The sequence below is a fragment of the Juglans regia genome, chromosome 2 (assembly GCF_001411555.2).
Source record: "Juglans regia cultivar Chandler chromosome 2, Walnut 2.0, whole genome shotgun sequence".
NCBI lineage: Eukaryota > Viridiplantae > Streptophyta > Magnoliopsida > Fagales > Juglandaceae > Juglans > Juglans regia.
In genome coordinates this window covers 31,405,384-31,429,587 of record NC_049902.1, presented here as the reverse complement: position 1 = coordinate 31,429,587, position 24,204 = coordinate 31,405,384, and the positions used below count along the sequence as shown (strand labels likewise).

Sequence of the window (24,204 nt, the reverse complement as noted above, 5' to 3'; positions counted from 1 at the left end):
CTATAAAAAATTTTTGACAAATGTGCTCTTGATAAAATTGAATCACTTATAAAAAAAATTATTGCTATTGAAATCTAAAGAACCTACAAAAGAAGAACAAGATAAAAATTTCAATGGGCTTTCACATGTTAATACTATATCTCCTTTTGAATTTTTTATGCGGTTTATTTTTACTGACATTCTTGTTTTTATATTTAATTACTTATTGTAGAGCAGCTTGTTGTCTTGTTTCAATTCATGGCCCTTATATCTACCTTAACTTGCAGACCGTGGATCAATTCTTTGGCTTGAATCTTTTAATGGATATTACACATTTACAAGCTCTGCTATCTGTTATTTTTCACAGTCTGGATGCCTATTTGCTGAAAATGCTTAACCAGCTAGGTAAAGTACAATTATCTTGGAACATATTTGAGATTGGGCATATTGCCTTTTGTTTTACTTCCTTGACCTTTGCTTAACTTTCTATTGGTAAACTGAAAATTGTGACTAACTATAAAGATGCATTTTGTGTTTTCTATTTAAAATAAAATGGTTTGACATGCTTTTTTATTTTTTGGTTAGGCTGTTGGGTGAAGGTCTTGGGTCTTCCTTTTTCTTACATACTTGAAACCCTCAAACTCATAAGTTTTCTGTAAGAGTAATGTTAGATACAATCATGGTTGTGCAAGCGCCATGCAATCCTTTTGAAAAAGAGTAGGGTCCACTAATAAAAAATTAATTTTTTCATGTGAGTCCTATATTTACTCACTTTTTTCAAAATGAGTGTGCAGCGATTATGCATTCTAGGACTGCAAAGATCATTTCTCTTTCTATAATCCTGCAACCTGTTTGCCTCAGGGAACTGCCCATATTCCTTCTTTTCTTAATTGTTCCTTTTCCTAATTCATTCAACAATCTCTAATTTCTTCTATGGCAATAGGCCCTAAACTGCTCCATCCTAAAGCCCACCACAAGTATGCATAGACAGATTTCCTAAATCTTTCCTGGATTCAAGACTCACCAAGATATGTTTACAACTTACCAATTAAAAGATATATCGTATCTTTTTCCATACCAGGACTTTATTTGTCTCTCTTTCTTCATCAATTTTGGATTATTTGGTGAGACTGATATATCTAGAAATGTGAAACATTTTTTACATCTAGTGTGATGCTGAGAATATTTCCAACACTTGAGATTTAGAAATGTGTATATATAAGCTCCCCCCAAAATAAGTTTAGGAGAAGGTTCAGTCAATTGTGATTCAAGGCTCATCTTTGAAGAGTTTGACAGGATTCCCTGCTTGCTTATGTGATAAAATGGAAATCTGGTTTGATATACATGGCTCACTTTTAAATACCACTAGTTGTTAGCAGAACTGCCTCATCTTTAGCAGACTGGCATTTATGACGGGCGATCCCTTGGAATCTTTCGTTGAACTAGAATTTGTGATTATCCAATGTATTATGGGTGGGAAACGAAATTAAGTGGAGTTATATCTTTTAATGTTATCGCATAAGCTAGGGATTGCTTATCCTACACTTTTGGCTTGCACTCTTAAATGCTATCCCTCTGGGAAGATCTTTTTCTTCTATGTGGTATCCTTGATCATTTTGTTATGAGTTTATTTTATCCACATGAATTCATCAAATAGTGAAGGTTCTGCGCATAGACTCTCATTTTTTGGAAATTTTAGGTCTTATTGTGTGCCCCTTAATAATTGGCAGCTGCACATTTTCTTTGACCAGCAATTGTTCTAAGCAATTGAAAAGTTTTCAGGGCATGTTCTCGGATGTTATCAAAGTTGAGTTGATTAATGTGAGTTTGTTTAGAAATATCTATTTTAGAGTATGATTTTTATCGTACTGCCTTAAATACTGCAGTTGACAAGAATCACCTCTATCCCTTGGCTCCTCCTTTAACTCGTTATGAGGAGACAGTTATTCCAATAATGAAGAAGAAGGTGCTACAGCATAAACTTTTGGAGGACGACGTGAGCAAAAAGTTGAATGAATTAACAATATCCAAACTCTGTATCAGGTTAAACACTCTTAAAGTAAGTGCAACTCTTATAACTCTTATGTTCCTCATCATTGATCACACAAGTCCAAGAGAAAAGTGTTATTTGGATGGACCATATATAACTCTCATCCTTCGCATGTTATCTCCACCTTTCTTTTGGTGACGAGAATTTGATCAACCAAAAAACAACCTTTTAGACATGTTAAAGAAATGTATGTTGGAAGAAGTTTGGCAATGTACTAATAAACTCAGTATAAGAAGTTTGGCTATACACCAAATATAGTATCACATTTCATAATTTTCAGGTTTATTCTTAGAACTTATATTTTTTTATTCTTCATGTGGCCTTGATAGTTACTGAGGACAGGTGATAGAGAGTTGGGATAAAAATAGGGCTGCTACCCGCTCTATGCGGGTGGGTAACCACCCAATCCGCTACTCGCCCCCACCTGGCTGGGGGGAAACTTTTCAGTCCGACTTTCCGCCCGTCCCACATATGCGGCCCTGTTCGCTTGCGCTGGAGGATTGACCACTCAGGGCGAATGGGTTGGGCGGGCTGGATGTGGGGAGGCCCGCCCAGTAGGCCTAGATAAAAATACCTTTATCATAACTTAAACATATACTGCATGAATATATCATCAACTTTTAATTATTTCCCCTTATCTTTTGTTTCTTCCTGCAGTATATTCAGAAACAAATTGGCATACTAGAGGATGGCATTAGAAAGTCCTGGGCACTAATCAGACCGTCAGTTGGTCAGGGATGGGGTAAGTTCTTCTTTTTGTTTTTTTTTTTTTTTTTTTTGTATGTGGTTAAGAAACCTAATATTTTATGATTTCCATGGTTTTGCACATGTCCCATTCAATGAAATTTTCTGTAACATGTATTGGCTTTGTCATGCATGGGGATCCTCTCTGACCACGTGATCTGCAAATGTTTGTTGGTTTAAAACCTTTACCAGGAAAGAACATCCATATGCGTTTGTAACGGATGATGATATAGACTTGTACAAAATAGCATTTACTAGACTGACACATACTGAAACAGAATCTTTTTCTTTCTTGTCGATAAAAATTGAAAACATTTTTTTAAGGTAATAAGAAATTAATAAAGATCGCATTTTATTCTTCATGATACACTGGTTTTTTTTCCCAGTTGTGGTCTCAGACTTAAATGACTAGTATATTACTTTTTTAAGTTTTATTTATTTTTTACTACTTTTTGAGAGATGAAAAGTTATTAACTGCTGAATTTTTTGATATATATACTTGCTTAACAATTCGTCCAGCTAAAGAAGAGCCTCTGGAAACTTCAGAGAGTTCTCTACCAACATGTGGCGAAGCAATTGATGAACTGTTTGTCATCACCTTTAACAGCATTGGGGATACTGCGACAGATGCTATCAGCAAAATTTGTGACCTTACGGGTAAGGTTATAAAATCTATTTGTATTAACAGGCCTGTTTATGAATGGCAATTTCCCTAAATACTTGACTTTGGTGCTTATGAAGACAATCAACTAAAGTTTAATTTCTAGGTGCGAGAGTTGTGTTCTGGGATCTCAGAGATACATTCCTCTTTTGTTTATACCGTGGTAGTGTTGAAGGTGCTCGATTGGACAGTGTTCTTCCACATATTGATACTGTAAGATATTGAAGTAAAATTTCTCCGTTTGCGTGAATGTCTGCATATAGAAATCCTTTGAAAATTGAATTGTAGTGTTTGAATAGTGTTTTCTTCTACATGGGTGAATTTCTATTGATACAAGGTTCCTTGATGCAGGTTCTCAACCATATATGTGGTTTAATTGATGAAACTCTTAGAGACCTTGTGGTTTTCAGCATCTGTCGAGCATCGCTGGTGTGCTTACATCCTCAAATTCTAATCTGTTGTGGCCCCTTTCACTCAGGTTCTAATTTTGTATGTGTTCTTGATTCAGGAAGGCTATGTTTGGGTGTTACTTAATGGAGGTCCTTCTCGCTCATATTCTGATTCAGATATCATAATCATGGGGGATGACCTTAATCTATTGAAGGTTGTATTCTTATTGTAGTTGTAGTAGACAAACCTATTGTCAATAAACAAACCTTTACTTGGAAATTAAAATAATAAGTTCTGGAAAGAAATGAAGAACACCTGACATTTACATGTCTCATGTAAGTGGTCATGTCCATCAACTAAAGGCAAGGCAATTTGTTGACCAACATGACTGTATAATCTGCATGGGACAAGCAATAATCATAAACCATACGGTAAGCACTTGCCCATTACAAGACAAGATTTTGACGACGTGACTGTATGGTCTGCACAGGCAGGTAATGATGCTAACTTGTGAGCACCGAAGTCGGGCATTACCAACCCATTCTTCCTAGTTACCTCCGTCTTGTCTTTGACCTCTGAATCTTAACAGCATCATTCGTATGTATCAAAAGTTACATGAAAAAAACAAAACAATTATGTCATGTAGCATTGCAATGGGTGACCTACGGTCTACCCAAGAAACAGAAATAAACTTTAGCTTACTGTTTTCACTTCTGTAGCTGTGTTTTGCACGTTTTGGACTGATACTTTTAGTTCAGCATCATTTCCTATGCATCAACTTATTGCTTTTAAAAATGAGTTGGTTCATGTGCGTGGAAAGTGCATCAGATCCTTCCACAGTTGAGACCAGGAGGTCCTTCTCTGCTCTGTGAAGCCAGGCTCACACGCTGCCCTCTGCTCTAAGAGCCAACGGACCCAGAACCTTCACCCAAGTCAGATTGGACCCAACTCTTGACTTGGAATTGGCTTATTGTTTCTAATCTAGTACAGTCAACTAGAATCATATTGCAGCTTTAGTTTTATCCAATTTCACAACAGCTCACTCACCATATAGTACGAAAGTTTTGAGTGAACCCTTATCCATAATATAACTTCTCTGAGGGACTCCAGGACTTTCATGTTCTTTTGGTTAAGATGGTTAGTAGATTTCAGTCCATTATAATATCCTTCAATATGCCACAAATTAGTTTGGAAGGTGGCATTGTTTGGTTGCCATTCGCAAAAGTATGTATGGAATTCTCCTTTTGTTTTTTCAAGCACTCCCTGACCCATCATGGTTGCTTGCCTGATGTATATATTACTTGATACATGTGATTGCATTGTTACCAGTTTACAGTGGTTGCTAATAGGGCATTGCTGCTCAACTTTTTAGGATTTCTTTATAGCTGATGGAGAGGGCCTTCCACGTTCAGTAGTGGGCCAAGAAGCAAAACTTGCTGAACAAATACTGAGCTTGTATTCCCTTCAGGTTTACCCTTTTTCTTTTTTTGTGTTTCGCTAATTTTTATACTCAAACGAGTGGATGAACCTTGCAGTATGGTGACTTTTATTTCTGCAGACTGGTACTCTTATCCAGATGCTCATGACAGCAAGTGAACAAATTTCAACAGGATTGAATTCACGTAATCATGATAAAATGGGATTAGAAGATGCCCAAACTTTAATACGAGTCATGTGCCACAAGAAAGATAGACAAGCCTCCAAATTCTTAAAACGACATTATCAGCTCCCAACATCTTCAGGTGATTGTTTTCACGTCACTTTTTTTGTGGAATTTTGTTATTGTATGAGATTAGAAGAATGCCCAAACTTTAACGAGTCATGTGCCACAAGAACGATAGACAAGCCTCCAAATTATTAAAAAGACAATATCCAACATCTCCAGGTGATTGTTTTCACGTCGCTTATTTTTTGTGGAATTTTGTTATTAAATAAGACGAGTGATTTTCAAATGGCTATAGTAGTGTATAAATTAACAATGTATAAGCAAGATGGCAAGCGCCATATTTACATAATATTTAGGGACAGTCACACAGATGCGGCCCCCCATACACACAAGGAATGAAATATGTGAGATGAAAATTAGCATTGAAGTACTTTACTAGTTTGGAGCCACATATTCTATAGCATCTCTCATTTGAAGGCAGTAATTTATAATCCTATGCTCCCCTCCTCTTTCCCTTATTGTGAGGTATAAGTTGTGAATTAATGCCCTTGTTTTTCCCTTCTTTAAAGCATTCCCAAAGAACCAGTTATGGTTCTAGACTTGAATCATGGAATTTTTGTTGCAACATCACTATTAATCTTGAATGTGAGCAACATTGTATCAGGAAGAGGCATTAAGCTGGTTCATTGTATATATATCTGCAGATTACGATGACACTCCATCAGAGGATTCAGATTCGATATTGATATCTCCTGTAATATCTGATCTCTTGAAACGGAGCTCCTCATTTCATTGGACCAAGGGCCAGAGTAGTCTTAAATCGTTCAAGAAGAAACTCCAAGAAGCCACATCAGATATCAGGAATATGGCATGGTAGAGACACTCCTTAGATTATGTTCTGCTTGGAAAGTACCCTTGTATTCCAAGTAGATGTCAAGCTATTGTTGGCACCCTGTTCTTGCAAAGGGTTTAAACGAGTCCAAGTTCTGTGATCCATTTAAAGCCTTGTCAGCAAACACCACCCCCTCCTATATTATTTGTAATTGTATCGTCACTAATGTGGTGACTCAGAAAAGTAAAATGCTTCAGCCACATTTTTTTGTTATTTTAAATTGTAGTGAGCCATTAAGTTTTTCCTTGGACTTTAGGAAACTGCAATTTATTTCACATTATGTTGGTGAGCCATCAAGTTTTTAAAGTTTAATGGTGGCCAACACCATTGGATGACTCGCAGGGCAGTGGTCCTCTTTCTTTTTCATATACTTATTTAGGTCTATCTTTTTTTCAATATTTTGGGATTTTTTAGAATTTCTGGATTATAAAAACTTTTTTTTTTTTTTAATGAGATGGCTTATGTGAAATGTTATATTTTGCTTTCTTATTTGTTGATAGGAAATGCTCTAGCTACAAATATATTATACAAACACAATCCCACAAACTGGCGTAATTTGATATGGTTGATTAGATTTTTAAGTTACTTTTATCATAAAGTAGATTTAACGGATTAGAGGAAACTACCTCAATTTGTGAGATTATTTTTATATAATTTCTTTGTGAATTATTCATCACACAAGACAATGAAATGCGTGAGAAGTGAGAATTCAAGTAGCTTTTTACAACTTTTTCGAATCCTAAAGTCGAATGGATCCCAATGATCAACCATGGGTGGAAGGCGATGATGGCCACATGTAGAGCATCCTTTCCGCTTTCTCAATGGGTATCCAAGCCTTGAGCTGACATTAGCCACTGCTTTATTGCATGTGAACTTGTTAATACTTGGTTAGACTGTTATAGTCTCGAGAGTTGAAGGTTTAATCAAATTAATATCTAATAGTCATGTGATTTTTGGATTAAAGGTTGAGCATTTAATAATTGGTATCAAAAGAGGAAGACATAACGAGTTCAAGTTAAGAGAGATCAACGAGTGAAGCCATCGAAGTAGGATGGAGATTTTAGGATTAAAAGTTGGGTTTTTTAACGCTTCAATTAGGCCATGATCAAAAGGGAAGAATTTTTGAATGAATGGTGGAGTCATTGAATAGATGCGTGGTCATTGAACTCTGTTATCAGCGGTAAACTGTATTTGATCTGTCCTGATTATGACAGTGTCACTAACTAGGTGTAATGAACCCATCTATTCTTCAATGTGTTGTAATAAGGAATGGTATGGGAATGAATTAATGGTTGCTGTTTGATAAAATGAACAAGAGAGTCACAAAGAAGATGAAGATGAAAATGGCTACACTTTGGGGGTATTCGAGTTTCCAATTCCTCCCAAATGAAAATACAAATTGTTTCAACAATAATTTCCCGATCCCTTTCAACCTCTTTTTCCTCTTATACTATCAGGCAACAGATAAGGAAAATACGAAGGCCATAGGCCAGACCAAACGCTAAGGCCATGGGCCAGGCCAATTCTAAGTAATTAAAAAGAGTCCAATTAAGTCCTATAGTAAAGAAACTATTTATTGTAAATGAACTAGGCTCAATGAATATTAGGAGGCCCATCAAGCCCGGCCCAACTTAGTTGGGTTCATAACACTGGGGAGAAGACTCCTGGGAGTAGTCGGGAGCTCAAGTTTTCCAAACACTTAAATTAGGCTACGAATAACATCTTAGGCATTTACGTCGACACTGTTGCAATGGCGGTGCAGCATGAGCAGACCAGCACCGCCATGAATTGTTAACACTATTACCGCAAGAAAATTCATAGAAATGAATGATTGAGACAAAGAAAACCAAGATAACTCTGGGTAAAACATTCATTCTTAACATAGTAATCAAACGAAACAGTGTACTCAAAACCAAACTCAGTAATCATTGCGTAGTCGGTAGTTCTCTCTCCGAAACAGAAGGGTCAAGCTTTTTGTCTCAGCCCCTTTAGAGAGGTACGGTACGATAATGCCCGTAATGGCTCCTGTTTTTTAACATATGCAGAAATCAGAGTACAAACTCCACCCCCAAAATGATTAATACAGTATATTTTCTACACCTGTTCACTTTGATTACTGGTGAGTTCCAAACAACTGGATTTCCCAAGAGCCACTTCACACAGTTCAAACAACACCTACCGTCAAAACGCCCGGACATGTTTTCAACTAAAACCTAACTCTGTTTGACACAGTCCCCTCACTCACTCACTCACTCTTACCTGTACATGTCTGAACAACGTTGCCGGTATGCCAATCACGGTGCGACACATGTCAACCATCGGTGACTCCGAATCTGGGACTCTTTGGCCGGCAACAGAGGCTAAAGTTTCTAACTTTATGGAAAGATTGACAATCCCTTGGCACCTTGAGCCGTCTCTGGCACGCAGCCGGTAACTCAAGTACCGAACTGACCCAACTGGCGGTGACCCCAAGTCGTTGACCGGAATATGAAACCAACCCAGTTGGACCTGTCCCGCAATGAGCCCCTTGGTGAAGAGATGGAGATAAATGGCGGAGAATCTGTTTGCAAAGAAGGCTGTGTCCAGAGGGACCCGGAACTTGTCACCCCAGGTGGGGTTGGTGCCTCCTTCATCATCCACGCTTGTTTTGTACACATGGCACTTCTTATTACCGCTCTTGTTGGGGCTGAAGGGCCTGGGTGGAACCGTGGTGAAGGTGATGAAGGGCTTGATACGGCGTGAAAAGAGAGTTGAAGAAGAGGTGGTCTCCAATCCCTCCGCTGACAGTACAGTGATTTCCAGGATGAACGGCGGTGGATTTTGCTTCGACATGGTGGGTTAGTATATTGGTGTTAGTATTGTAGTGCTTATTAATGGGGTAGATATAGAAAATAAGGAGGATTTTTGTGCGGGAACGAGGAAGAGATTTCTTGGGAACTTCAGGGGTTACTACAGTGCAGTTTCCCCCCCGTGGAATACAGATGGGGAATGGAAATTTAAACGGCGGATGCTTCAAAGCTATGAAATTTTCGTGGTTGTGAAGTCAACTCATGACATGTCACGACAACTTATTGAAGGATGTTTATTCCTCCTTTCTATTCTTGGATTTTGGTCGGAGTGTGCAGATGATTGTGGGCTTCAGGAACTAGCACAATTATATTCACCGAGATTCTTATTCAGAGTCTGAGACAGAGAAACTGAGATCAGAAACAAAAAAAAAAAAACTAAAATTAAACAAGTTTTTGAATTGTTTAATAATATGACAGGAAACAATCTAACAATCATTCATACAGCTTTCAACCGTGTCGCATGGTGCTTTAATTTGGAAAAGGAGGAGTCTCTGTTTTACCAAGTCAGAACCAAACGTGGAATCCTCAAGCGTTCTCTTGAAACATACATGGAACAACCAGGAAATACAGGGCACGTCACATGCGAATCCCTGCCGATTGCGGCTTCCTGGGCCTACATTGATCGATCCAAATAGGACAATTTTTGTTTTTGTTTTTGTTTTTTTTCTCGCGTGTAGAAAAGGTTGGCGCTCGAATTATTTTATTTTTTTCGTCTGCAGATACGTGCATTTCCGGTGCTTGTTGCCCGACTTTTTTATTCTGGTGGAACCCATGGGAACTACTCGTGCATTTAATATGTAAATGATTTGCAACTTCGACATATTTATTTTTGGGGAAAGGAAATAGGAGCCTTCAGAAATATCATTCTCCTTATTCATGCTACGAAACTTATCCTGTAATCAATGCAACTTGCGAATGAATCAAGAAACAGTACTTGCTTTGTCGTTTCAATCGGCTGATTTTTCCTGTTGCAACTTGTGGATGAATCAAGTAATGGTTTGATTATTTAGTTTATATGAGATGAGATGAGATGAGATGAATATTTTGTTAAAAATTAAATAAAATATTATAAAAATATATTCAGTAGAAAAAAAGCTGAATCCAACAAAATGAAAGCTGGCTTCGTTTGGATCTCAAAATAATCTCAACTCATCTCAACTTATCATTATAACTTTTTCAAATCTCAATACAAAATATAATAAACAATTCAACTTTTTTAAATTTTTAAATAATAATAATATTAAAAAATAATATTCTAACAATATTTTATCATCTCAACTCAACTCAACTCAACTCACTTCAACATCTAAACACAATCTAATTGGACAAAAATGACACAATCCCTCAAGACAGATCAGTTCAAGTCCGAAGACCTGTTCTCGCTTACAAACCACTCGAATGTTCATAACAAAAAGACAAATTTAAACAACACCTCATGAAGTGCAGTCTACTGTCTTAAAGCAAAGTGAGTTGGGAATGGTAATCACTTCGATGCCGAGAAAAAAAAAAAAAAAGAAGAGAACCGAAGTTCAAGGAAGTACAAGTCAAAAAAGTCGACTACTGTTCCCCATAAGTTAAATCAAAAGAGATGACGCCTCTACAGTCCCGCTGGCTGTCCCGCTCCCGGTCCCGCTCAATGTAAAATGTAGTGTTTTTTTATTTTATTTTTTTATATATATATTTTTTTAACACTATAAAATATTTTTTAAAAAAATAAAAAAATTATAATATCATTAAAAAATACTTATTTAATTATTAAGTAAAAAAAATATATATTAAAAAAATTAAAAAAAATATAGCGAGACCGAGAGCGGGACCAAAAGTGGTGAGAGTAGTATTATTATTATTATTTTTTTTTTATGATGATACAGCACAAAGTGACTGAGACCCAACTTGCCAAGTGTTGGAAAACATTGATAATTAGGTAATGGCTATTGCTAATGGGTTATCAGCAAGAGCCGTGTCGGCAACTAACTAATGTGTACCTGTATATCTTCTGTCTATCTATATTCCACGGCCGAATGACGATTTTGTGAGCTGTGATAATTAACACAAGACTAACGTAATTAATGGAGGACTTTAAACAATTGATGGGGATTAAACAAGTAAGGATAATAGAAACCTTAATGATACAAAGTTTATATACAGTAAGTCTATTATTAAAAAAATAAATTTTTTTACGTATATATTAGATTTATTATTTTTTTTTTATGAGAGTGCGAAGGACTTACACATTTTATAAAAACTGTAAATATCATTTTTTTTTTTAAATAAAAAATAAACCCCGGCCTTTTGATCAGCTTGAACTTGAGAAGTGATGCAAGAGGGAGTCATGCATGATGTCTACGGTATACCCATTTTTCCAATAGAGTTTTGATGATAATCTCTGTTATAGGAATTGATTCAAAATAATAACTTTAAAAAAAAAAAAAAAAAGAGAGAGAGAAGAAGAAGCAAGAGTTCTTACAGAGTACAGACAGTCTTGGAGAAAATGTGAAGCACGCCATAATGACGAAACGTGTTTGAACCTTATCATGTTGTGATATATAATACTATAACATATTGGAATTTTTTGAAATAACATAATATATATGTACAACAGGAGTTGATAAATAGTTTGTGCTTCCAAGGAACATGTTGATTTTTATAAATACCAAGCTGTCTTGTCTTATGAGAATTATGTATTTTATTTTTAAGCGACTCTCGTAAAAATATTGTCATTTTTTTTTATAAATATTCTCATCTTATTTTATTATTATAATTTTTTTAAATTTTTACATAAAATAAAATAAATAATTTAATTTTTTTAATTTTTAAAATAAAAAATAATATTAAAAAAATATTTTATAATAATATTTTATTTAATTTTTAATTTTTATCTTTTATCTCGTCGTACTATCAAAACGAACCATACTATAATCCTCGTACGAACCAGTTGTTACGACAGAATATGTCAGGTCACTTGGTGGGCCTGCTTTGTGGCTTTTCATCTCGAGTCCACACCCTTATTCAATTCAACCCAAACCCAGGTGGCTTTAGCCATTTTATGCCCCAGTTTGAGCAAAAAGGCTTGAAATCCTCAAAATTTAAGCATCTTTATGGGCTATCGGAGGAGTGTAGTAAAGAGCCCAGGATCTATTTTAAAGTCGGGGTGGGTGATGAGCAAATTAACCATCTTGTAAGCTTATAAGATCAGTTCATTGGGCTTCAAAAGGTCAGGGGAGGACTTCTATTTGTCTGTTTTGGGTACAGCCTGACGAGCATAACCAGATAACACGATCTCACTTTCTATAATGACCTTTTTCTTTATTTACTAAAAAGAAGAAACTATAAACCAGACATCTAGTTAAAATTCTATATTAATAATTTTTTCTTAAATTATTTGAGATAATTGTGGCAAAGTCCGAACCACTGCACTCAAGAGATTAGTCGAAACTTTATCCTAGACACCTAGATGCCAAATGTATGTGTTTAAATAGAATAACAAAAATGATAAATTACATATTAATATGTGATTTGAAAATGATAAATATCATTTCTCTAAATTTAAAGATCGTGACTTTACTTTTGGCTATTCTTTGTGACAAATTATTTTTTCTCATTTCTGATTATTATTCTTTTTAATTATTCAGAATTAAGAGTGGGAGGACGGAAAATATGAAAATAAAGCAGAATTTTATGTATCAGCTACTATACACTTTCACGCCCTACACCTATAATTTTTTTTTTCCATAGAGTGTGATGGTGTTTTTCATAAAATATGAGATATGAGGTAGTGGATAGTAGTTGATGAGAAAATTTTTTCAAAAATAAAATGAGCGAAAATGTTGATGACTGATACAACAAAAAAAGATGAATCACCAATGTTACAAATATTTGGTTGAAGCATTGTACATTTTACATAATTAGAGGGAACTATAAAGACCTTAGTAAAAACACTTGCAACTTCAAAATGTTTTTAAGGTTTTCAAAATGTAACGGTTTTAACATTTTTGGGATTTTAAGATTTAGGATTAAGAAATAATATCATAATCATTTTACTACCACTTAACAACAGCCTCTCTCATTTCTTTTCATGACTAAAAAGTTTCAAAGTCTTCCTTTTTTAAAAAAAAAAAAAAAAATTATGGCTGAAGCCTGAAGAGAAATTTAGGCCTAAAAAAGAGGAAGTGGATGTCGCACGAAAGGTTAGAACCTAGCTAGGCTATAAGAAGAATGTCCCATAGCACGTTCACTTTCTTAACTTAAAATGATAACGACAATAGATGCCGCCATATAATGTCCGGCATTTATTGTCCAAACGTCAAAAGAAAAAGATAAAAGATAAAAATAAAATAAAATAAAATAAAAGAGAAACATCTATAATCAGGATATAAAAATGGTTATCGGATGAAAAAATTATAACGACCTCGAAAGTTGTATTAGTAAAATTGTATATTTTTTTAATTTTTTAATGATTAAAAATGTTAAAAAAATATTTTTAAAAAATAATAAAAAATGAAAATTTCAAATAAATTAAAGAATAGTAAAATAGTGATAAGAAAGTAATAAACCTATTATTATCCAAATAAAAAGATAAAGAAAAATGTGCATAATTATTTTTAATAATTATTTGAGGCCAGAGCCTAGATAATTATTATTATTTTTTAAATGAATATCCCAATTTTTTTAAGAGAAATTGTTATCATTTATTTTTTTAAAAAATTTACATCCATAAGCGGATATATTATAGAATGTCCTCATATCAAATATGACATCATAAACTAAAATAATGCATTTAGAGTTTCACCAGTACACTATTTCCTTTGTGGCTGGTTTAGTCTTTAATATTGTTGATACTCTCTACAGACAAACATCTAAGAGACAACACTATCTGCCTAAATAGAGATTCAATCTCACCGTTCATTGAAATAGAGGACTCAACATCTACAGACAAACGTCCAAAAGATAATTTCTTTTTTATTTTAATTAACAATAAGGAAATTAAAAATGAAAACAGTAAGATATATGCGAAAATAAAAAATTACAGTTTGGACCAACTCAGGTAAATTTTAAAAATTATGACGGCCTGTGAAAACAACACAGTTGTCTCTTTTTATTCACAAAATTCATATTTGAAAATTTTGGTATTGGCGAGTCTAGTGATATGGCTTGTGTGTCGAGATGAGTTGTCAGAATGAGTGACGCGTAAGGATCACGCATAGATGTGGATGGAGTGTCATGAGCGGTGATTTTTATAAAAAGTTCTTCTATACACCTTCCACTTTTTCTCAAACACCACACGAAACCGTGATGTAGACCCTTTTTTTTTTTTTTTTTATTAACACAAAGGCCACGTGTGCGTTTCGAATTTATTCCCCCTCCCCTACGCCCACGTTCTTCCTCCACCAGGCAATATCTTCTATCCGCTAGGCAATATCAGAAGTTTCTGGGGATTTGTTAAAATGCAAAAATTTAAACGTAAAAAGTAAAGAAAGAAAAAATGAAAGAAGAAGCAAAGCAAAAAGATGAAAGATGAGATTTTCGTCTTCTTCTTCAGGTGAGTAGCAAATCAGATCATAAAATTCCTGGTACGTTGTAGCATTTCTCCACCAAAAAAAAAAACCCCATCTCTCAGAGTTCATCATTAACATATTTCTCCCAAACTCATTAATTTTTTCCAAATCCATTTTCTAGATTTTTGCCAAACCCATTTCCTAGATTTTTTTCCCTATTTAAAAGCCAGATCCTAGATTAGAAATGGAGGAAGATTTGATAGTTTGTAACCTTTCAACTCTATCCGCGCGCCCGGGGAGGGGGGGGGGGAGTGTGTGTTTCATTGTGTATTATCATTAACCAGACAGCCAAATGAGACTTATTTCAAATGGTCAAATACATGATCCCCAAGAAATCCCCAGAAACTAAGTTGAGATATAAAGGCTGTATGTAAAGAGTGAGAAAGAGAGGGAAGCATGCCTTGTTGGGTTCATTCTCTCAATGAAATTTGCATACACATCATCCATGATCAAACTCTCAAGCTTCCAGAAGAAACCCAGACTGAGAAACTAAGAAAAAAGAGAACTGATTCAGGGAGGGAGAGGCGAGAGATGGCGAGGGAGGTGAGAGAGGGAGTGTCGGTGCCGAGGGTGGGTGGGGAGGGGAGTTGATTCAGGATTTGTATGAGAGTGAAATGAGTTTCGGGAGAACAGATGAATTCCGAATTGGACCGGAGGTTGAACATGAACCGGTTTGTTAGATGAATTTTCGTGTGGAGTATAAAAAGGTAGACCGGACTATGAATAGAATTTTCCTTTTATAAAACCATCACTTTCTTCAAAACGATTTTTGACCAGTAAATATGATTGTGCAATATATGTCTCTCGATATTTACCAAAAAGCTGTAAATCTATGATTTCTCGACCTTAAAGAGAATAAAATAAAACTAAACAAAATAAAATAAATTTTAATAGACAAAGCCTTCCCCTCACGCGAAAATTAGATCTGAATAATTTTTTTTTTTTTTTTAATGCAAGATCTGGATAATTGAACAGCAAAGTCAATAGTAAAAGGCGCATAACTGGCTCGCGAGATTTTGTACTAGACACATCTGACAGAAAAATAAGATCTCTTTTGTTTTTTTTTTTTTTTTGGGTAAAAAATGTTCTTTACGAACTCTTTCTTGAAGTCAAGATTTGACATAACCGTTTTGTTAATATTCATCGATTCATATCATATATTATATTTTTTTTAATTTTTTTTTAAAACTAATTAAATTTTTTTTACTCATTATCTATACACCCATAGTATATTTAATAAAATAAAATAAAAATAAAAAAATTATATATAATGTGTAATGTGTGTAAATAATAAATAAATTTTTTCTAACCTTATAGTGAGGAAAATGATATGTGACCCTCTCAAATTTACTTTTTGAATATTTAATCTTTTTACTTAATGATTAAAAAATAATTATTAGTAAAGTTGTGTATTTTTTTTTTAATAATCAAGGATATTAAAAAATACTTAAAAATAAAGAAAAATTCAAATACATTAAAAACACGTTCAATGATACATGTTGGATAGCCCTTTGCATTATCTTTAGATAAATATTTTAATCACAAATAAATTATATAAAAATAAATTTATAAAATAACGTAAATTAATATGATACGTTAAATTATAAATTTATTTTTAATATAAAATAAATATAATAAATTACATAAACTCACGTTGCTTTATAAATTTATTTCTGTATAAATCTTTTATATCTATAACATTTCTCTTACCCTAATGGCCTTACAGTTATCTTGTGTTTATGAAAAACAAAATCTCTGACCGAATCAACGAATAAGAAGAAACCCGACTCGGAATGACCACCGATATAGAAAATTACTGATTTGGTTGATAAATGAATTAAAAAAAAAAAGGCAATGACAGTGGACCACAATTGTCAAGGATGGAAGTAGAACCACCTTTAAAGCTGAAGGAGACAATAGTGTAAGCAGTAAATTATTAAATATCTAAGAAAGTACCACCACGAGTCCTACCCAATGTTAGGAGTCTGCAGTACTTGATAACATTACATTCGCATGTGGAATGCTTCTTTTAAACAACCTGTTGGCCGGTACGCCTTCTCTTTCAGTACCGGCAACACCCAACAAGCTTGAACCAAATAGGCCCCAACCAAATTATAAAAAAAAAAAAAAAAAACTTTGTACTTTTTAGTGCACTTGTTATAGTTCTTTTACCGCCTTTTCAGATCATCTTCTATTTTTAATGACCAACAGATCTCCCTCCCTCACTCCCTCATGCTCTTTTAAGTTGGCTGTTCCACCATACCATCCGCGGATCAAACTTCAAACTGGCCGCTGAGACTTTGCTCCGCATATTTCACACTTTACCAGAAGCAACTACAGCTTGTCTGCTGGCTCGGTCGTTGCTTCTTTCTTTAGTTCTTACGTAAAATCTATTTCACGCAGTTACAACTTCAACACCACCAACACCTGCCAACATAATCTTTGGTTTTAGTCACGTGAGCCCTCTCGTCGAAATCAAGATCACAGCTCACCTTATCTCTTCTCCTCATTTTCCAAGTTCCAACCACGGGGCTTCCTTATTCTCAGAATTCCCATCCAACGGCTCTGATTTCACGTCTGACCCTGACTCTTTCTCCTGCGAAATTTCTCGATTCTGCCCTTCCCTCTCTTCCTGCTCTTCATCATCCTCCTCCTCCTCCACCGCCTCCTCGTTCCTCGCCCTCTTTACACCGATTGAAACCCCAAACAGCCTCGGCATCGTTCCCACCTCCTCGTCCGCTTTGTGGGCACCACTGCACAACGCCGTTTCCCCCGTTACTGTAACCTGCTTCGCCGGCATAAGCTCTAGGGGCTTCCCCTCCGGTAATGAAACACCACCACCACCACCACCACCACCGTCCGATTGACCGGATGCATAGTTTGCCATCATAGAGAATATGTTATTGCACAAGCCCCTCAGCTGAGTAAGCTCGTGACTTAGCTGCGAGTTCTCCTTCCTCAGTCGCTCATTCTCTTCCAGGAGCTCAGGCGTGGTGGTGAAGCTCGAGCTACGTTGCAACAACGCCGCAGGGGCGTGGGCCGCCGGTGACGAATTCGAGGAGATCACTTGCTCGTCGGCGGAAATTGAAGGCGACACTGTACGCGCCACTGCTGGAACTGCCGCCACGGTCACCGTCACAGCCGCCGAAGCAGCAGCAGCAACAGAAATCGTCGAAGGAGAGATCTTTCGGCGCTGAATGTCCCGGAGGAGCCCTTTTTCGCCTTTCTTGAAACAATCATTTGCGAATTCCCATCTGTCCGGGACAACTTTCCGAAATCCCTACGATTCAACGGTAAACTACGATAAGATAAAACAACAACACCTGGAATAACAATAAAACTCGAATAGCCTGATTGTGCTGCGAGAAAGCGTAAGAAAGTTACAGGAAAAATTTCTCATCATTTTGCGTGCGTATATGGATATGGAGGCTTACGTAAGTGTTGAGTTGGCGAACGAAGCTGGAGAAGTTGTTGTGCTTAAAGTACTTGGGTAGCAAATCACGGGCGAACTCAGCGGGGCGCCATACTATGAAGGTGGATCCGTCTTCGTTCCAGGAAATGAGGTCGTCCACGGCGGGGTCGTCCACCAGTTGGAAGGTCTTGATCAGGAATGGAGTAGGCAGAGATCTCTGCGACTCTCCCGATCCCTGCACCGGTCCGGAATCGCCAGTCTGTTCGACCGGCAATGGTGCCATGACCTTCGATTTCGGATCCGAGGCCCAAAACGCTCGAACCTTCTAGAGAGGCCCCTACTTGCCGTGTTGGCTTAATCTGATTTTTCATGAACTCTTAAGATAAATAGGACAAAAACCGGTGATTGTATACGTATATACATATAATTATTACTATCCATTTTCTGCTTGGTTGACAAATAATATAGAAACAGTGCCTAAGCGGTATATTGCTTCAGCTCAGGAAACTGATATAAGCATGAAATAACAGGGGCAAGATCTCAAATTTGAGGGTATAATTCCTTTGTTTTCCACTAATTTTCTTAAACGGAGAATATGAAACCTAGAAACAAATTATTATTACTTTTTTTTTTTTGTTATGAGCAACCAAGAAACGAATTCAACAAAACATAGATGATTCTGAAATAAATGATTCTGGTCAAAGTTACCTGGAAAAAACGGATATCTTTCTTCGGCGAACAAAGTGAGAGATCAGAAAGTTCTCACCAACCAAACAAACGAACGAAATCGCGCAGCTACGTCACGCAACCTAATCAAGCAGTATCAACCGAAACATTGCCGGCCGGTAGGAACCGAGCAGACGGCTAACGGCGAGAGAGAGAGAGAGAGAGAGAGAGAGAGAGAGGTTTTGATGCTTCTAGAAGGTTCGGGGGGTGGGGAGAGTAAAATGATAGAAGGTAGGAGAAAAAAAAGGTAAAATTGGTGGGTTCGAGAACGAAAGGAAGAGAGAAAGATCAGGGAAAACTGAAAAGAGGAGGGGTAGGGCCCACTGAAGGCGCGAGAAGAGAGTGCGTGGAGCTGCTTCTTCTTCTGTGGTCTCTTTCCAGAAGCTTCTCTCTCATTCTTTCAATTTATTTATTTCCTTTTTTAAAAAAAGAAAATAAATAATAAAAGAAAAAAAAAAAGAGAATTAAACGGAACGGGGATTTGCAACATCCATACGTGTCGGTGAGGCTATGGATATAACCCAGATAAGGAGTAGTATTTTAGTATTTTACGCTGACGCGGATGGATATAGGTAGATTAGAGATTGCAGAACTAGGCAAAAATTGGGTTGGGCCTAAAAATGGAATATTTATTTCTCTCTCCCTCTACTACTAATTATTTTTCCTACCACTTTTCCACCCAAAATATACTAACAAAAAATCCTACTTTTTACCAAGAGAGGGAATATCCTGAGGTCCGCTTTTCGCCTAACTCAACTGAGTTTAACTGGTTTACATACGTATGCATATTAATTAGTATTAAAAAAATTATTTATTTATATCATCTCTTCTATATCTCTTAACTAGTATTAAATGATTGGTTAATTCAAAATTATTTCAACACATCATCATTATTCCCAAATTGCTCAGTTTTAGTTTGGGCCTCTCTCGTATTTCTAGCCCAAATTATTTACAGCTAAATTCAGGACCATTTAAGTTTTGCGCACCAGCGGAAAATATAATAAAATAGTCTAAAATTAAATACCATAAAATTTAAAATATAACCTAACAAGAAATTCTCTATAAAATTATTAAACAAGAAAGAAATAGTAGTTCATCTACTACAAAAGAAATAAATCCCAAGTCATCACTCCTTAAGTGTGGTCGATCCATTATGCTCAAACTCATCTACACCAAAATTTACGAACCGTAGGTGAGAATAGTGAAATATCACAATGAGATCTCGCAATCTCAACAAATAAATTCACAAATCAACAATCAAGAATTTCAAACATGGAAGCATACAAGCAAGCATGCATTGCAATCATAAGAGATTTTCCCAAAATACCCGTTTGAGACATTACAAGAATAAATCATTTATAAAAGCCACTCAATCCAAAAGCTCTATTTATACCCAATTTACAACCATTTATTACGGTGTACACCATGAACTCCCATCGAGACCACTTGCACCATGGATTCAGTTTTACAAGCTTTCGAGTGACCAAAGGAGTTCCACTAAAATAATACTTCATCTTGGCTTGGGGTCATGATACGCACGTACCCACACAAAAATTATATTTCCGATGACACCAAAAATTCAATTTTCAAATTACGCAGCATATCATGGAACATAGTACAAATGGATAAATCATGCCAGATATTAATAATAATTAATATGCAAATGCATGACGGACAGTTATTAGATGGCATGGCATAACACAAAAAGGTCAACCACAAAACAATACAAAAGTCACAATTTCAACAATTTCACACATCTCAACTACATGCATTTCCCAACTATCCATTCCAGCCCCCAACCCACAATTCCAACAACAACTATATTGTTAATATCCCAATATTTCACAAGGACCCAGGCCACTTCTTAATCACAACCAGATTGCAATAAAGTTAGCAATAATTCCACGTTAGAAAAATCAATGGTCAATCTAGAGATTTACTTACTACGTGGAAGGAAAATTTCTGTATGATTGAATGTGATGGCTTAAAGTGTCCCGTGATCGAGCATGTGCGCATATCGCTGCGTGGACAGATGGAGTTGGTTAGGTTAATATGAACTTGATCAAAAATTTAAAGCATAGGACAAAAGGCAAAAAGCCTACCTATTGTGGCGTCTAAAGGGGTGAAGCACGGTGGTGGCAGAGGCGAATCTGGGTAGAACAAAAGGGGCTAACGATGGAGTTATTTTAAAAGGGTGGCAGATCTGATGTGCTAGTGGGTGGATGAGAGGATTTTCGCGGCGTGGTGTGGCGGAGCAGTGGCTAAAGTGAGTAACTCCTTCAACTGGAGAAAAAGTTTCAGTGTAGTCCATTTCATCAATTTGATGATACCCTTTTACAACTAAACGTGCTTTGAGACGATCTAAAGAGCCGTTGGGTTTGAGTTTTGATTTAAACATTCATTTAGAACCAATGACATGCATGTTTGGCGTGCGTGGAACAAGTGCCCAAGTCTCATTTTTATGCAGTGCAGCTAGCTCATTGATATGAACCCGCGGGAATGAAATCTCTTGAACCCACAATCAATTTTAAAACTCTTCAAGAAAACCAAAATCAAGTCAATGGATGAAAATTCTAGACCTGATGAGAACTCGTTTCAAGAACCCTAAGGCAATCTTGACGTTGTGAGGCTCACGAGGTATATTAAAGGACGTGATTGTGTTTAAGGCATACTTAGGATTCGGTTTTACCACCCCTAATTTAGACCGAGTGACCATCGGGTGAACCAATAGTGTTGAAGGAACAGGATTATGGTGAGATGATTTGGGTGTTTCAATCATTATCGGTTGAGCTATGATATGTAAGTTGTCAGACACATGAGACTCTTGTGGTGAAATGTTTAAGGGGAACCAGTGTTGTTTGGGGACTTATGTAACTCATTATCTCCTTCACTGGTATGAGACTTGATGATTGGGGGGGGGGGATTCATGTGATGACTCAATGAGACCAGAATTTTGGAAATGTGGTTTTGGAGTATGTATAGCAATGGGCAGCAGTGGAGTTAGACATGGAGGTGAGGAAGAGTCCGTAAATATACCTGCAGAAGAAGAAATGTTAACATGTGGCAACCAAGAGTAAAAAATGCTCCTTACATGTGGTTGATTTGCTGCTATGCAAGATGTGATAATAGGCTTATATGGAAAAGTTAACTCATCAAATACAACATGATGAGATATAAAAAAATTTTGCTTGATGGATAAAAGCATTTATAAGCCTTGTGTTTTTCATTGTACCCTTCAAAAATGCACAATAGTATTTTCGGATTTATTTTTTTGTGTATCCTAAGTGTAGGGAAAACACTTAGAACCAAAAGTTCGGAGTGAGGAATAAACCGGATGTGTTCCATGAAGTGCAAAGTAAGGTGTTTGAAAGTTAAGAGCAGACGATGGTAGGCGATTTATAAGATATACAACTGTGGTGAAAGCTTCTATCCATAAAAATAAACGTGCGCCACAATGAAATAACATAGTCATTCTTAATTCTCTTATAGTCCTATGGCGTCTCTCAACCACACCAATTTGCTCAAGGGTATATAGAGAGGATACGTGATGAACAATACCTATAGAAAGAAAGTGAGTCGATAGTTTGGAATTGATGAACTCACCACCTCTGTCTGAATGAAAGATTTTGATTTGCTTATTGAACTGTCTAGCAACATATTTCTCAAAAGTTAGATATGCATAAAAAAATTTTGATTTGTTGCTTAAGGGAATAATTCACATATATTTGAAAAAATCATCAACCAAACATGCATAATATTTGAATTTTCCAATAGATAAAACAGTGGCATGTCCCCACAAACAAAAATGCTATATGCAACCGCATGGGGGAACCCCCGCGACATCATAACCAATGTGGCATTATTGGAACGTCATCGTTTGCCACGAGCTCGAACATAAGGGATCGTACTCTCTTTCTTCAGTATTTCCTTTTCTTCTTTTTCACTCTCTATTTCTTCCTCCTCATTTTCTTCATCCTTGTGCTCCTCTGAAAATTTGTGAATCAAATCTGAATAATTCGTCACCTTGCCAGTCATTTCCCTTCTCCCTTTCGTCTCAACCCGTCCGTTCCTGCCTCGGCATCATCTCCCACCACGAAGACCCACGTCTCAAGACTTTGCATCATTGGAGGCCAAAAACCATAGAAACCACTCCTCCTCAGCCCACGTGAAAACTACCTTGGAGCCGTCGTACCTCCTCAAGGTCATCATCGCCCCTATGTGGAGTCCAGCAACCAAGTTGCGACCTAGCTCCTCCACACCGTTGCAACCCTATACCAAGCTCCCGATTCCGTTAGGTGCCACCAGGCTCAGCACGGTGAAGTCCAACTCGCCGGCATATTCACCTCAGCCGCCCAGCTCCACCCGAGTGCCCCCTGCACACCTCCTTCCCTCTCAGTAAGCCCACGCCGAACTCCCCCACTATCGCTCTCCATCTCTCTCCTTCACGCAGTGCTTTCTCTCTCTAATCACTCCCTCTCTCTCTCCCTCTCACTGCTTCGCCTTCACGAGTGCCATTGTCCATTGCAACCAACCCTGTTGCGGCTCCTTCACTCTCGGTGAGTGGTGGAGTTTTGCCCCGGGTCGCAGGGTGAAGAAGAAGCCACATCGCTCTCAGCCCTCTCAGTCTGTCATTCGCTCTCTGTAAGCCACATCGAATAGGAAATGGGGGAACGAAGTAAAATGAAGCAAAAATAAGACGATGCCGTTGTTGTTTGCCACGTGGGAGACGATGCCGCAGGGGTTCCCCTGTGCGGTTGTATATAGCATTTCTGCCCCACAAAATCACAATGAATTTTTTCAAAGATACTAGTACTTGAATGTTTTTAGTAAGAGAAAGGTAAATGACTAAGCTTTCCTAGTTGACAACTATCACAAAGATTTTGAGATTTTGTTGTCCCTACGACATCAATAAGTCTTTTTTTTTTTTTAAGAATATGTAAAACTGAAGATTGAGGATGACCTAGATGTTGATGCCAAACTTCTGCAGTGCCTGATTTAAACCAATGGGAGAAATACAATTCTAGAGAAGTGGGTAGGACATAGAGATCACCCTTGCATTTCATTGTTATCATTACTTGTCTTGTTTCTTGTTCCTTAACACAAAAATCAACATTAGAAAATTCACAATTAACAGGAAATTGAGTCGTTATCTAGCTTACAAAAAGTAAGTTTTTTGTTAAGTTCAGAACCAACAGAACATTATTGAGAGGTAAGGCAATATTTTTTTTTGTTTTATACAAGAATCACCAATTGCAAGAATGGGCATGAAAGACCCATCTC

General features: G+C 36.7%; 3 protein-coding genes across 5 annotated transcripts in view; 1 reads left to right on the top strand and 2 right to left on the bottom strand.

Moving 5' to 3' along the window:
* LOC108984425 (protein unc-13 homolog) overlaps positions 1-6,847 on the top strand; it is a 32,442-nt gene extending 25,595 nt beyond the window's left edge. For both annotated transcript variants that reach the window (XM_018956380.2, XM_018956379.2), the window contains exons 17-26: positions 267-384; positions 1,866-2,038; positions 2,687-2,771; positions 3,293-3,430; positions 3,541-3,647; positions 3,786-3,863; positions 3,943-4,038; positions 5,197-5,292; positions 5,383-5,566; positions 6,195-6,847. In XM_018956380.2, coding sequence (XP_018811925.1) covers positions 267-384; positions 1,866-2,038; positions 2,687-2,771; positions 3,293-3,430; positions 3,541-3,647; positions 3,786-3,863; positions 3,943-4,038; positions 5,197-5,292; positions 5,383-5,566; positions 6,195-6,367 — 1,248 coding nt within the window. In that variant the 3' untranslated portion in view covers positions 6,368-6,847. The remainder of the gene's footprint in view (positions 1-266; positions 385-1,865; positions 2,039-2,686; positions 2,772-3,292; positions 3,431-3,540; positions 3,648-3,785; positions 3,864-3,942; positions 4,039-5,196; positions 5,293-5,382; positions 5,567-6,194) is intronic.
* Positions 6,848-8,283: 1,436 nt separating this feature from the next.
* Positions 8,284-9,849, bottom strand: LOC108984415 (BON1-associated protein 2-like). 2 transcript variants are annotated; one of them, XM_018956367.2, is made up of 2 exons: positions 9,674-9,849; positions 8,284-9,579 (listed from the first exon to the last, which is right to left on the bottom strand). In XM_018956367.2, exon 2 carries the CDS (start codon positions 9,212-9,214, stop codon positions 8,624-8,626), a length of 591 nt encoding a protein of 196 aa, XP_018811912.1. In that variant the 5' UTR covers positions 9,215-9,579; positions 9,674-9,849; the 3' UTR covers positions 8,284-8,623. The 2 variants fall into 2 exon arrangements, with proteins under 2 accessions (XP_018811912.1, XP_018811911.1); XM_018956366.2 differs by having other exon boundaries at positions 8,284-9,565.
* Positions 9,850-16,691: 6,842 nt separating this feature from the next.
* Positions 16,692-19,215, bottom strand: LOC108984436 (heat stress transcription factor B-2b). Its single transcript, XM_018956403.2, has 3 exons — positions 18,907-19,215; positions 18,221-18,557; positions 16,692-18,066 (listed from the first exon to the last, which is right to left on the bottom strand). The coding sequence occupies exons 2-3, from the start codon at positions 18,479-18,481 to the stop codon at positions 17,293-17,295; spliced, it is 1,035 nt and encodes a 344-aa protein (XP_018811948.1). The 5' UTR covers positions 18,482-18,557; positions 18,907-19,215; the 3' UTR covers positions 16,692-17,292.
* Between the last annotated feature and the right edge of the window lie 4,989 nt (positions 19,216-24,204).

Excerpts from the sequence above, each read along its gene's own strand:
- LOC108984415 (XM_018956367.2), bottom strand. The coding sequence starts at position 9,214 with ATGTCGAAGCAAAATCCACCGCCGTTCATCCTGGAAATCACTGTACTG.
- LOC108984436 (XM_018956403.2), bottom strand. The coding sequence starts at position 18,481 with ATGGCACCATTGCCGGTCGAACAGACTGGCGATTCCGGACCGGTGCAG. Across the intron at positions 18,067-18,220 it reads TTCGCCAACTCAACACTTAC|GGATTTCGGAAAGTTGTCCC; the intron begins GTAAGCCTCCAT and ends GTTGAATCGTAG.